This window comes from Ciona robusta, chromosome 2, assembly GCF_009617815.1.
Source record: "Ciona robusta chromosome 2, ASM961781v2".
NCBI classification, from domain to species: Eukaryota; Metazoa; Chordata; class Ascidiacea; order Phlebobranchia; family Cionidae; genus Ciona; species Ciona robusta.
Window position 1 is genome coordinate 9,065,833 of NC_143236.1, and position 14,629 is coordinate 9,080,461.

The 14,629-nt window shown below is 36.5% G+C and overlaps 1 protein-coding gene across 2 annotated transcripts; it reads right to left on the bottom strand.

Annotated features, from left to right (window-relative positions):
* Positions 1–289: 289 nt before the first annotated feature.
* LOC149740948 (uncharacterized) lies at positions 290–9,591 on the bottom strand. 2 transcript variants are annotated; one of them, XM_089872867.1, is made up of 10 exons: positions 8,658–9,591; positions 7,248–7,326; positions 6,495–6,564; positions 5,374–5,506; positions 4,638–4,815; positions 4,186–4,357; positions 3,022–3,168; positions 2,296–2,376; positions 1,608–1,749; positions 290–1,026 (listed from the first exon to the last, which is right to left on the bottom strand). In XM_089872867.1, the coding sequence occupies exons 1-10, from the start codon at positions 8,834–8,836 to the stop codon at positions 573–575; spliced, it is 1,635 nt and encodes a 544-aa protein (XP_089728993.1). In that variant the 5' UTR covers positions 8,837–9,591; the 3' UTR covers positions 290–572. The 2 variants fall into 2 exon arrangements, with proteins under 2 accessions (XP_089728993.1, XP_089728994.1); XM_089872868.1 differs by lacking the exon at positions 5,374–5,506 and adding an exon at positions 5,766–5,898.
* Positions 9,592–14,629: the final 5,038 nt, after the last annotated feature.

Here is a 14,629-nt window from a genome sequence, read left to right on the forward strand (position 1 = left end):
ACAAAAAATACCTTTGATTTTCAAATAAAACTATTCGTATTAAAAATTGTACATTCTCTTTCATGTCATACAGTGAGGCACACCATGAGACTAGATACATACTATGCAGAGTTTACCTATTAGTCCAACACCCAAGAGTGCTACAACCCATTATTGGCTTTAGGAGCAATGTCTGCTTTACAATAGACAACTGATAGCATCGAGCATTGAACCCGGTATCCTTCGGTTACAATGTCCAACACCACCGGTCAAGTATATTACATACACAGCACCCAATAAACAACAACCATGTATTGTGCATCTTTATTGAAATAAAAACATTGAAAAACAAACAAATAAAGTGATCCACGAGTAATGCATCCTACAATAATACGTGAGGTAAACTTAGTAAAATTTTGTGACTAATCAGAAATAGATTTTGTGTTTTATTTTGGAACATTCGCTTTAAAACAATATAATTTGTCTCGTAATAAATAAGATTTAAAACGATAAAACCTCTGCAAACATCTGTGATATAAATACAAACAAACGAATAACACATAGCACATTTTTACATGTTTAATTTGCTCCCATCATGGTATTATAGAGTTGAAACTAGCTTGAGGCTGGTAGATATTGTTGTTGTTTGAGTTCTGTGTTAGTTCTGCGAAGCGGGGAAGACCTTCACCCCATGTGCTGTACAAAGGGACTGGGGGTCGAAATGAATCATTCGGGGAATCTGACGACGAAATTGGATGCGGTGACGCGAGGTGACGAGAACCACCATTAATCCAAGGCTCGTCGTTCCTCGTTGGCTGCGAACGAGCCACTAGTGGGGGTTGTTGTTGCCGTACATATTGTTGCTCACGTACCCACATCTCGACTCTGTCCTGTCGCGCATGGTTGGTTGTTGTGTCCGCTGACCCGTAGCCGGATGTTGACCCCGTCGAGATTGACCCGCTGACCCCAGCGCTGACCAAACTTTGCTGACTCGCTCGATCTGATTCGGTCGGTTCGTTCCCTTCACTGCGAGCTATTTCTTCATATCTGTATGGGTGTACGGGTGTATGGATGAAGAATGATATTTTAAATGGGCATATACTATATATGAGGTCCTACATGCGCTGTATAATACTACGCTCGCTAGGAGCAACTGCTTCTTATCTGTATGGGTGGCTGGGGTACAAACAAACATATTAGCATGCTGAGGAAGGATACAGCATATGGGTGAGGTCATATAGCGATGTATAACACTGCTTTGCTACAAGCCATTTATTCATATTTATCTGGCTGGTTAGTGTTTTTATGCATTGGGATATTTATCATAGTAATGATTGTAACTCATTTATGCTGATATGAGAGACACTGTGAGGTATACTGACCCTGCTATGTTAGTATATTTACTACAAGAAGGATGTTCTATATGAGTGAGGTTCTACAGTGAGCAACGTCAGTAACTTTATACTAGAGTTTGCTCATTTAAAACTAAAACTTTGCCTTCACAGCGTTAGTTTTATTGCTTTACATCCGTGAAGATGGTTTTAATTTTACATTTGAGTTACTGTAAACCTTTGTGGACCTTGTTTTATATTTAGTTTTTAGACAAAAAATCTGAAACACTGTCTCACCCCATAGGAGGTTCACTATCATAGTCTTGCTCAAGTTGAGTCTTCACCCAAATACCAACTCGTTCGTTCTTCTGTTCCTCACTTACTGTTTCACGTATTTGAGGAATGGATAGCTTTGGTGGGGCGGGGGGTTCTTTTTGAGCTAGAGGGGGGAACCGGGGATAAATTTAACTTGTGTAAATTTCAACGCCCTATTAAAACACATTGTCACAAAATTTCTAACCCAACATTTAAATCAGAGCATATTAGACAACCTATCGGTACTGACAAGGTTGGGGGACCGATAGCTTCGCTTCGGGGGTTCTTTTAATGCTAGGGGGTTAGGAGATGGGGAAATAAATGTCAGTTTAGATCAAATTCTATCTATAACTCGCTTGCTATAAATATGAGCAGAGTTGAATAAATGTTACCTTGTGTAAATTTTGATCATATATTTAACACATTGTCACATAATTCATAACCCTACATCAAATCAGGGCCTTCCTTTATTTGCTGAGGGGGAAGTGAATATGACTTAAACAGATGTGTAAACTTAATTTTTCTGGGTCTTTTTGGCAAAATGCTTTAAATTTAACAATGGTGGTTTGTTTAATGTTATGTTGGGTATATACTAAAGAGTAACTTATTCCGGTCCAAGCCATTGCTTCTAAGTAAAACTACCCGCTCTACCGCACACATTCAAACTTACATTTTTCTGGTTCTTTTTGGCAAAGGAACTTAACAAGGTGAGGATGGTTGGAAGCTGTGGTTGCCGTAGTATTTGGTTGCTCTGTGTGTTAAATGAGTTACTCACGTAAATGTATGAACGTAGCTTACTTAACCTCGCATGACTGGGCAATGAAAGTCGTCATAAACCTCGTGCCCGCAATGACAGTCTGTTTCATACACCTCGTGCCTGCTTACGAGTTACCACGTATGTAACTTATTTATTCTCGCATGGCAGGGCAACGACAGTCGTTATAACACGGATGTTCTGTTTCATGCACCTTGTGTCCGCTTACAAGTTACCACATATGTAACTTATTTATTCTCGCATGGCAGGGCAACGACAGTCGTTATAACACGGATGTTCTGTTTCATACACCTCGTGCCCGCTTACAAGTTACCACGTATGTAACTTATTTATTCTCGCATGGCAGGGCAACGACAGTCGTTATAACACGGATGTTCTGTTTCATGCACCTTGTGTCCGCTTACAAGTTACCACGTATGTAACTTATTTATCCTCGCATGACAGGGCAATGACAGTCGTTATAACACGGATGTTCTGTTTCATGCACCTTGTGCCCGCTTACAAGTTACCACGTATGTAACTTATTTATTCTCGCATGGCGGGGCAACAACAGTCGTTATAACATGGGTGTTCTTTTTTATACACCTCGTGCTGGTTTATTTCCACACCCATCGCACCCACCTCCAGTATTGCTTGGATGTTCGTCCTTACTACAACATGCCCCGTTATATTGAGCCACAGCAGGGCAGGCTTGAGGAAAAGATATTTCATTGTTGTCGTACGATGGATCATATCTTTCCTCTTTCACTTTCTGCACTTTTGCCATTTCTGGGGAAATAATAAATTGAAAAAAATCAAAGTTCTATTCTATATGGGTGAGGTCCTACAGTGAGGCACGTCATGGGACCTGGGATTTAGACCAGAGTTGGCCCATTACCCCAACATTGTATATGCACATTCTATTCTATATGGGTGAGGTCCTACAGTGAGGCACGTCATGGGACCTGGGATTTAGACCAGAGTTGGCCCATTACCCCAACATTGTATATGCACATTCTATTCTATATGGGTGAGGTCCTACAGTGAGGCAAGCCATGGAGCCTGGGATTTAGGCCAGAGTTGGTCCATTACCCCAACATTGTATATGCACATTCTATTCTATATGGGTGAGGTCCTACAGTGAGGCACGTCATGGGACCTGGGATTTAGACCAGAGTTGGCCCATTACCCCAACATTGTATATGCACATTCTATTCTATATGGGTGAGGTCCTACAGTGAGGCATGCCATGGGACCTGGGATTTAGACCAGAGTTGGCCCATTGCCCTAACATTGTATATGCACATTCTATTCTATATGGGTGAGGTCCTACAGTGAGGCAAGCCATGGAGCCTGGGATTTAGGCCAGAGTTGGTCCATTACCCCAACATTGTATATGCAAAATCTATATGGGTGAGGCCCTACAGTGAGGCACGCCATGGGACCTGGGATTTAGACCAGAGTTGGCCCATTGCCCTAACATTGTATATGCACATTCTATTCTATATGGGTGAGGTCCTACAGTGAGGCACGCCATGGGACCTGGGATTTAGACCAGAGTTGCCCATTACTCCAAAGTAAAGTCCAGCAATACATTTATTTTAATGATACTTTGGTATAAACTTGATAGGAACCATAAAGAAGAAAATATCAACATATTAATAAATACATACAATGTAAAATTATTTGAAAAATTAATATGAATATGAACACCTATGGGAATCCTGAGGCAACAAAAAATGTGGCTATTTTTAACTGTGCTTTGGTAAAAACTGATCACTATAGAATAGATTATAATATTAATACCTGTTGCTTTTTTGAGATCGAAGGTATATGTGGTTTCCACTACATCTGTGTTGAGTTGAACACCATTTATTTCATCTCGTAACCGTTTGATTTGTATGTAGTAATGAACCTTATCCTGTGCGCGTGGGAATTGGGCGCACCTGGCACTTGAAGACGGCATCACGAATATATGCTGAAGATATAAATGATTAGGCTCAGGATACCATGGTAGCATATAGGACCTCACGCCTTTCAATTGGAAAATAATCAATTGAAAAATAATAAAATATCATCTGTTAACTTGCAGTTTTAAATTATATTTGGTCAAAATAACAACACATCACTCATTATTACTCTAAAAATTTTAACAAAAACATTTTAATACACAATAAGTAATATCCAAATATATAAGTATATAAACAAAATACATATCAAAAATAAAAATGCAACAAAATTTGAAACGATTATCTCACCGTGTTAGTTCCTGGTATCCGTTCAGCTTGTCGCCCGAAAAGAAAATCTTTTTTCTTTTTTCCGAACATTTCTTTGCTAAATATTTCATAAATACCTTTTCCATTAAACACAGCAATCCTGGGCTGGTAAATTTTAATTTTCTCGATTAATTCTTTCCCTCCTTCTCTTATCTCTTTGCTGGGAATAGAATAAGTTTGTAAATAATAACTCTACAACACACAAAGTGCATGCATTCAGTTTCCAACATAGTCGCCAAACCTGGGGTGGCGATAAATTAACTGTTGCCACCAGGCCTGTGCATATTACACTCGTTTTGTAAAACAGCTACTTTGACATTTATTTGCAAACCAACATCAGAGTGAATGACACTTAACAGGATAAAACACTTTTTTCAAAACTTTTTCTTTTTCTTTTTTTTTCGAACTTACATTTTTTTTTACAATTTTAAATTTTTTTTACACTTTTTTTTCGAAAGCCATTTTACAAAAACCAGTCTATCCTATGCAGGTCCACCCTGGAATTTTCAGATTTGAAAATCTAATACATATCACACAGTATGGAAGCACGGACACCACCAACAGCTACAAACTTAACAAGACAATGTGATAACATCAATTCAGACCTCGAAATTCACTGTGGCGATTTGCAAAATTAATCACCCATGCCGATATATTAACATTACAGTTCGGTGGCGATTGCCACGCGTTCATTTCAAGGCCGTTGTTGTCACTCTACCTTGTCAAGTCTTTAGCTGAAGGTGTAGTACGTTGTACAATGGTGGAAAACCCAATCCCATATTCCATTAACTCAACATCATTATCGGATGTGACAGGTTTCCCAACCATACCAGATAAGTTGATACATTTCCCTAAACATAAAAATAATATAAATACAAAAGAAATATAATGTCTCAGTGGCAAAACAAGCAACACCAGTTTTTTAAATGGGTAATGGGGCAACTCTGGCATAAATCCTATGCCCCTATTGGCTACTACGCCATAGGACCCCACCCATATAGAATATAAGGACTCTAGCAATAGGTGATAGCACCTATTACACACAGAGTCCAATCTATTCCCCCCATATATCTACACTGGTCCTTGTATTTGCCACCAAGACACTTCTACCTTGACAGGTCCTTGCTTCCTGGTGTAGTCCTCGCTACAATGTTAGTAAACCCGACCCCAAAGTCAAGCGCAAGGTAATCTTGCATCCCCGTCATTGGCTCGGGGATCATACCCGACAAATATAAACATTTCCCTAAAAAAGAAAAATCTGATCCAAAACTTATAAAAATATGGCTAACTCCGCCCTTTGTTTCACGACGTGCTTCAGTGTAGGACATTACACAGGCAGCAATTGTAAAATAATTGTTTAAAAGCAAAAGTTTACTAAAATATGGGGCAATGGGCCTACTGCCCTAAATCGCTTGTCATTGTCGTGGCAATGCTTTCTATAGGAACTCACCCATATTGAATGGAAATGTGGAATATGCTAACCGAAAATTTAACATAAATGTTTAAAACATTTTTTCCGCAGCAACATTAGTTTACGGCTTTATAAGATGCTACATTGTTTAAAAACTATGTTGTTATTGCCCATATACAACAAAACTGTTGCTTTTTGTGACAAAACTTGTAGAAATGGTTTCTTGTTTAATATAGTACTTTTGCAGCATCTGTTTTCGCCTAATGTATTATGATACAATACTTTAATTTAAGAAAACAGTCGGAAAACTTACATAAATGGTTTTCTATTGAAAACAGTTTGTTTTTGCATCAACTATCTTTGCCTTATGCTGATACAAACGCATAAGATATGGTATTGTTATGCAAGAAAACTGTAGGAAAACTTACAAAAATGGTTTCCTGGACCAGCGTAGTGATGTCCCTTGTAGGCGGCAAACAGACCAGGGTTGATCCCAATCTATAACAACAACAACAACACAGGTGTTAAGCTATTTGTGGAAATACTTAATGAGAAAACTTAATGAGCATGGTATGTGTTAGGGATGTACCAAGCCGAGATCCAACTCAAAAACTTGTGTCAGAGTGTTTCCTTTTTGACGCTCGGCTGACATTTGGACCGAGCCTTATGCTATTGCTATATTGTTGCATGTGAAATATAATACTGTGTAATAGTAGCGAAAACTACTATGTGTGTAGAACAGGGGTGTGTCAAGGAATTCATATTTAGGCAAAGTCCAAATATATTTGTAAATATTTGTTTACAGTAGGTGGAAAACCAGATGTGCAGCGCAAAGGGTGGTTGTTTCATGTCTTAGTTTTGTGACCATAGCGGTCACTCCAACCCAGTGGTCATTAATGGGTTGTACAACCTAAGACCAGGCATATCACCGAGGTAGGAGTGGACCTCACCCATATAGAATAGAATGTGCATATACAATGTTGGGGTAATGGGCAAACTCTGGCCTAAATCCCAGGTTCCATGGCATGCCTCACTGTAGGACCTCACCAATATAGAATAGAATGTGCATATACAATGTTGGGGTAATAAGCCAACTCTGGTCTAAATCCCAGGTCCCATGAAATGTCATGCTGTAAGACCTCACCCATATCACTATATGTCCCAATCAATATGAAACTCACAATTAAAATATCGAGTCCATGTTTTATACGATCTGGTAGCAACCTCGTCATTAATTCTTCCTTTGTGACTCCTTTGAATCTAGAGGTGTATCATGGGGGATTTAATAGAATAGAATACAGGTGCACAGTGGCGCAGCCAGAAAAAAATAAGGGGGGGGGGGGGGTTTTAATCAAAAAATTTTCAAAAATAATTTTTTATTTTATTTTTTTTTGGGGGGAGTTTTAAAAGGAGGAAGGTCGCAACACCCTAAACCCCCTGGCAGCGCCACTGCAGGCGCATATAACATGGGTTTTCTGGTTAGTATTAAAACAAACATGACGCCCCATATTATATATGATGCGATTTTTATCTTAAACCTTTTGGTTTTTAAATAAATAAATTATCAAATACTCTCGGATAGGTTTGACAGTCAATATGTGAGTAAAACCTCACTGTGCAAACAAAAGAAAAGCTCTATATATTAGAAAACTTATATTATATACATGGTAGAAAAAGTTTATATTTGAAATAAAGAAGCCACGCACACAAAAGCTGCAACAGCTTTCGTATAAAGACATGGAAAACTAGGCTAATAAAGCGACCTAAATAAGATGTCAAAACCTAAGTTTGCAAAACAGATGGCAAGCCAAGCTTGTATGATTTTTAATACACCAGTGAAGTTGATATTAAAAAACTTAAGGGGTTGTGAAAATAGAACATGTCAGTTGCTGTAACTAGGTTTGTATTTCTTCTGGGAATATTTAAAGGATAGGTTATGCATACTCTGCAAGATTGAAGACTTGAAGCCATTGCTGATGGCCCTATTGCTTTATTTAAATTTAAACTGGTGTATGAAAATGCCACCCCATCTATTTAGAATACAAAGCAGTGATAATTTATTAATTTACATATTAATGGAGCAATAGGAAAATTCATTTCCAATATTGCACAAATTAGCATAGGAATGTGGTTTGCTTTAACATTTAAGGGATATATTTTAAAATTAGAATCAGACTTAAACAGCTGATGTTAAATTTCCTATACTAACATTTAAACCAAATGGTGCTGAAATCAACTCGTAAGCAGACACGAGATGTATGGAACAGAACACCTGTGTTATAACAACTGTCATTGCCCAGCCATGCAAAAATAAACAAGTTTCATACGTGATAACGCATAAGCAGGCATGCGGGGTATGGAACAGAACACGCATGCTATAACGACTGCTGTTGCCCATTTAGTATTCTAAATAGCATGCTTTGACATTGAAACCATATAGAATAGAATGTTTTGGTTTAAAGTAATGGGTCACTCTGGCCTAAACCACAGGTTACAATCCCAGGCCTGCATTCATATGATCCCACCCATAAAAAAACATGGGAATTATGGGCAACTGTGGCTTATATCCGATATAAACCTACACAACCCACCTATCCACAGTTCTCTTTGTTTTTTTCATGTTGTCGGTAATTTTTGTTTGTTTGGACGGAGTCGCTCCACTTTCAGGTTTAATCTTCGGCGGGCGGCCTCGCTTTTTAACAACGGGGGAAGACCCATTTTGCAAAGTTGCCATTTCTATTCTGTTTACTACTGCGAAAAACAAGGACATAATAATCAAGAATTAAGTGCTAGAAAGTATATAACATGCAAAAAGTCCAACAATTTAAATTTGTATAATGTTAATGTCATGTGAGTAATTTAGACTTTTAAAAACGAAAACAGATAGCAACAACTAACAACAAGTAAAGGGGAACAAATACAATAATATAATATTATTCTGCTGACTATAAGTTTTTGTGTGAAGTCATATTCTTCAGTTCTGATTACTAATGTAAATTCGATGGGCAATTTATACAAGATTGTTAAATGGTGGTGGATACGGGTTTAACCTAACATTCTCTGGTTACAAGCCAAGTTAAAAAGTTCGACTTTTATGAGGATTAAAGTTTTTTAATTTTTTTCACACCTTTTGTCACTTTAGTTACAATAAGATGGGTCGGAATAATATGCAAGCATAACGAAAAAAACGGGGATTATGGTAAAACGATACTTTATGTGACATGTTATCAATTTAAAGTTTAAAACACTTATTGGTTAAAATAAAGGAAAATACGCATGAAAAACGAGGATTGCTAACATAACTATATTTATTACTTATACATTCATTACAATATGATTCTGACTTTTGCAAAACGTTCTAATATTTTGTTTTTCATTTCTAAACGTAATTCGCAAATAAATACTCTATGTTGTAAACTAAACACGCATTTTCCACAAATTTAAACGTAAATATAACTCATATTTATAATACAACAGTATATATACAGTATTTTATATCTCCTCCTACGTTACTTCTAAATATTTCGTAAATTTTCGATGAAATTCCACAAAAACATCAAACCCGTTCGCTTCTTCAAACCTTTGACGTCATAACCATTTAAAAAATACAGTCGTTTCGACAAATTGCTGAGCTTGGTCGTTTCGGCTGCAACGAATAAAGACGCGACAGAGGGGTCAAAATTTTGACTGAATATATTTTTAAAATAATAATCTTGGAACTTGGGCGTTTTAAGCACCATCTACAATTCTACAGAAAGAATACAAAACAAATAAATTTAAAGCACAAAGACAAAAAATCAACACAAATTCTCATCTAAACAAAAGAACAGGTTTTTAAGCTCTTAGGCCAAATATAAATTTACATGTAAAACTTAGTAATTTTAACCACAGGGCCACGGAATTCCACTTACATCTCATTATTATTATTGTGTGATGCATTATAGTGTTTGGTAAAGAGAATTTGCCAATTCTAGTTAATCGCTGTAGTAGAAAAACACAATTTGTTTTTTTGCAAAAATAAAATGTAAACACAAAATAAAAGAAAACAAAAGGTAACAGATTCCATGATTAAACAATATATAGTTCCTCAATGTGTTTATACAACATGCAACGTATAGTATTTCTACACCATGATTTATTCAAACATAGATAAGTTGAAAGATTCCCTGTATGGTATAATACGGTCAATATTGGGCATTATTTTAACTTGACTGTAATCTTTTAATGACATAAGTCGAACTTTATTAGTTTTAATATCAGCAATTACAAAAGGTCCCGAATAAGAAGCGTCCACGTTTAACTCGTCAAACGGACGTTTTCGATTGTTTGCCAACAAAACTTTTTCACCAACTGCAAAAGTTTTTTGTGTTTCAGAATCGGTTCCTTTTCGTGCGTTATCCAGGATTTGTTGACTTTGAGATTGTTTTACGTTCTCCACAACCTTTTGGTGAACCCTGGCTTCGGGTAATCGACTTTTGTTGGCAACACTGTCATAGTTAGGCTGGAGGATTTGGTTCAAATCAAAATCCTGAACAAACAAAAATATTTTAGCATCCAATGATTTAAAGCCAGAAACTTGAATGAATAAATGTAACTTATTTATCTTTGTGTGTGTAAGACACAAGTCAACAATAGCACGTCTTGTGCCCGCTTACGAGTTACCACATATGTAACTTATTTATCCTCACATGGCGGGGCAACTACAGTTGTTATAACACGGGTGTTCTGTTTATACAGCTCATGCCCGCTTACGATTTACTATGAGTACGAATGTAATTTTGTGGTGAATGTTTCTCTATATGAACCCTCCACTAATACATAACACACCACCCACCCCATCTATTGAAGCAATAGGATCGGTCTTGGGCACGGGAGGCATCCTTGCTTCACGTTTATGCAGCAGGAAGAATGGAGTGTACCTCGTAGATGGATGCTTCTTTGTCCTCATAGTAAACAGCATACCATCGATATAATGCGGCCAATCATATGCATGCTCCATTACAAGACTTAGGAATGCTCTGTGGGTGAAATTTAGTTGAGTAAAAATACTACGTATTATACTCTGTAATCTGTATTCAAAGCTCTATAAACATAATAAAGCTACTAAATTATATAAGTTATTTTAGTAAGCTTAGGAATGCTCTGTTGGTCAAATTGAGTTGAATGTTTTTTTTGTACACTGACACTGTTACACACAAATATATATAAAATAAATAAAATACTACATATACTCAAAAGCAATAGACATAATAAAGCTATTTAAACATCTAGCTTGATTAGACACAAGATAAGTTATTGTAGTGTTTTATTTAATTTACTGTTTGCTAAGAATTTAATTTGATAGCAACACTTTTTAACCTAAATAATTTTAAATCATCTAATTTTATCCAGTGTAAAACAACTGTAGTCTTTTTAAAACTAATTTAAGTCACTTATTATTTTGGACTAATGTATGTTAAATAAAAATTGAAAACATAAACCCTTTACCAAGTTTTAAGGTTAAAAGATGATGCAATCAGCAATTATAAACGACTTTATGTTAACACTCACGCTTGTCTATCTTGAGCCGATTTATCGTCGAAACTTTTCATATGCGGGTGGTAAACAGCTTTAACATTATGTTGGATACCAAGTTGTTTGCAAAGTTCATTGTTCACCTGTTTAATGCAAAGCATTGAATAACCTACTATGTCAACATATATTAGATTGCATTTATTAAGAGTTGCATGAATTACAAATTAGAATAAACTCAGTACTCTCATAGCTTGCCAGGTTACAAGTTTTTCGCCACTTTTCAGGAGTTAATTGTAGGTGCCACAATACAGTACACATGTGTTATCTTATAATTGTGTTTGTGTACTGTATGATACATTACTGTTATGTCCTTCGGTCGTTTATCAAATGAGAAACAAGTTTATCAAACTAAACAGATTTTAAAAAGTAGTTCAAACGTCACGGTGTAATATGTAATAATGTAAAAAACAAAAATCTTAGCCGATGTCGTAACGTAACACGTGACTCACAAAATACAGCATGGTGGCGCTATAACAAAGAGTATTGGGGACCTAACGTAATATCATAACAATTACATTGATTGTGAATTCGTGATGTATTGTTACTATGAGCTTTTTGTAGGCTACATAACTTTAATATTTGTATTATATTAGATAAAACTGGTTTTAATACCTTTATAGATTTTCTGTGTAAAATACATCCTTATGCTATGATAAGAAATATGAGAACTCACAAAAACATAACAATAAACAAAACAATTGTATTCTAGATACAACAAACTACTTTATTTTAAACTCTAGCACACCTGGTTAATGAATTCCGATGGTTCATCAGATAAAACACTTTTACACGCACCATGGCGGTAGAATATGAGTTTCAAACACGCAGCAACCTCAGCCGGGTATTTATTGCATATAGGAAATGCTTCAACCCATTTACTATAGTAGTCTGTAGCTGTGAATATGAACTTGTAACCTTCAGTTGTTTCATTGACGGGTCCTATTATCTCCATTGATAAGATCTCCCATGGTTCGCTCACCTATGGATGTTTAATCTTTGATTTAGTTTGATATTTATTCTATATGGGTGAGGTTTTACAAAGATGCAATGTCATGTAATGTAGGCAAGAGTTGGCCCATTACCCCAACATTGTATATGCCCATTCTATTCTATATGGGTTGGTGGGAGACAGTGAGACATGTCATTCGACCTGGGAATCAAGCCTAAGATATTTAACACCTAAGTTAAAATAATCAGCAATACCTTAATTTGCATCTATAAACAAACACATAGGTTAATTATACAGAGTACTGTTGAACACCTTTTACAACATATACTGTCCGACCACGATGTTTAAATGTTAGTTTTATACAGAGTACTGTTGAACACCTTTTACAACATATACTGTCCGACCACGATGTTTAAATGTTAGTTTTATATGTTCATTTACCAGGGAATCTAAACATAAAATAAACATCCTACAACTTCATATTGTCTTCTTTAATAGAGCACATGTATGTAACTCCTACTATTACGTAACTAAAACTATTCCACAACAAACCCTCTCACCTTGATCTGACACAACTTTGTCTTGTCGGCTTCCTTTGCGTTTTGACAAACAGGGCAGGTGTGGATCTGAAGTAGGAGCTATGTTAGTAGAGCCAAAGTATATTGCATTCACCACATTAATTAACATTCCCTATGTTTGACAACTATGAGTGTAACTGTATTTTCACAATGTCATTCCAGATTTTTTGAAATAATAAATATCTGAACCCATATGACATATATATTTCTGTTTTCTATTTAGCATAAACGACAACCATTAAAAACATGACAGATATATATGTGCCTGTAACAACAAAAATTAAAAAAAGAGAACACAAGTGCAATGTGGGATAACATAATGCAGTTTTTACCCATTCAGTTATATCATATGTCATCCTTGGCCAGAAGTAATTCTTAGATATTGCTTGCAGTGACCTGTTTAACCCCATGTGTGAATGCATCTTAGGGTCATGCACCTACAAAGTGAATGTGGTTAGCGCTCCTGTTTATAGATTATAGCTTATAATGAGTTACGTAGTATCACATCAGGGTCAGTCATTCAAGGCTCGCCACCACCACTATGGGTTGTCCAAATTCTCAGCAATACAGGAAAAAAAAACAATCTGTAAGCGGGCACGAGGTGTATGAAACAAACACCCATGTTATAACGACTGTCATTGCATCGCCATGTAAGGATAAATAAGTTACATACATGGTAACAGTAGTTCATATAGTCACATAGATAATGTCTATAGCAAGTTGCATGTAAAACTATATCAAGTTAAATTGACCCACCTCATAGAAAGCAAGTTTGGCGTCCTCACTTGTACCAACAACAACTTTAGCTCTTCGTTTAATTGAGCCATCTTTGTTCTTCTGGATATAATACAAGTCAAGGGTCTCTGTGGGATAAATATGACAACTATTACGATTACCGACCAATATTAAATATTAACCATAAACTTGGTAAATAAAATGTTTTAAAAATATATAATGTTGCAACCCAGTCTGCAATACATAACCAGACACTAGTAAAGAATATATAGTTTTGTTACAGATTAGGCTGGTGGAAAGTGTTTAAGGTTGGTGGTTAGAGGTTGGCAGACAACGTAGGAAAGGACACTAGCACCAAACATAGTGCTAGTGAAGAATCTCCCCCCCCCCCCCCCCCCTTATTTGGTAACCAGGGGGTTAGGTGTTGATGGTTAGGGGGTTAGTGGTTAGGGGGTTAGTGGTTAGGGGGTTAGTGGTTAGGGGGTTAGTGGTTAGGGGGTTAGTGGTTAGGGGGTTAGTGGTTAGGGGGTTAGTGGTTATAGGGGTTAGTGGTTAGCAAATAAGGTGGGGGGAGGAAGATTCTTTACTAGCACCTCAAACATAACTTAAACATGAACTTTATTTTATAATTTATTAGCTTTGGCAATTATTTAGTAGTTGGCAATAATAAATGCATTTACTAAACCTACGGTAGTTACGGTAGCTAATTAAATACACAACACCAAAC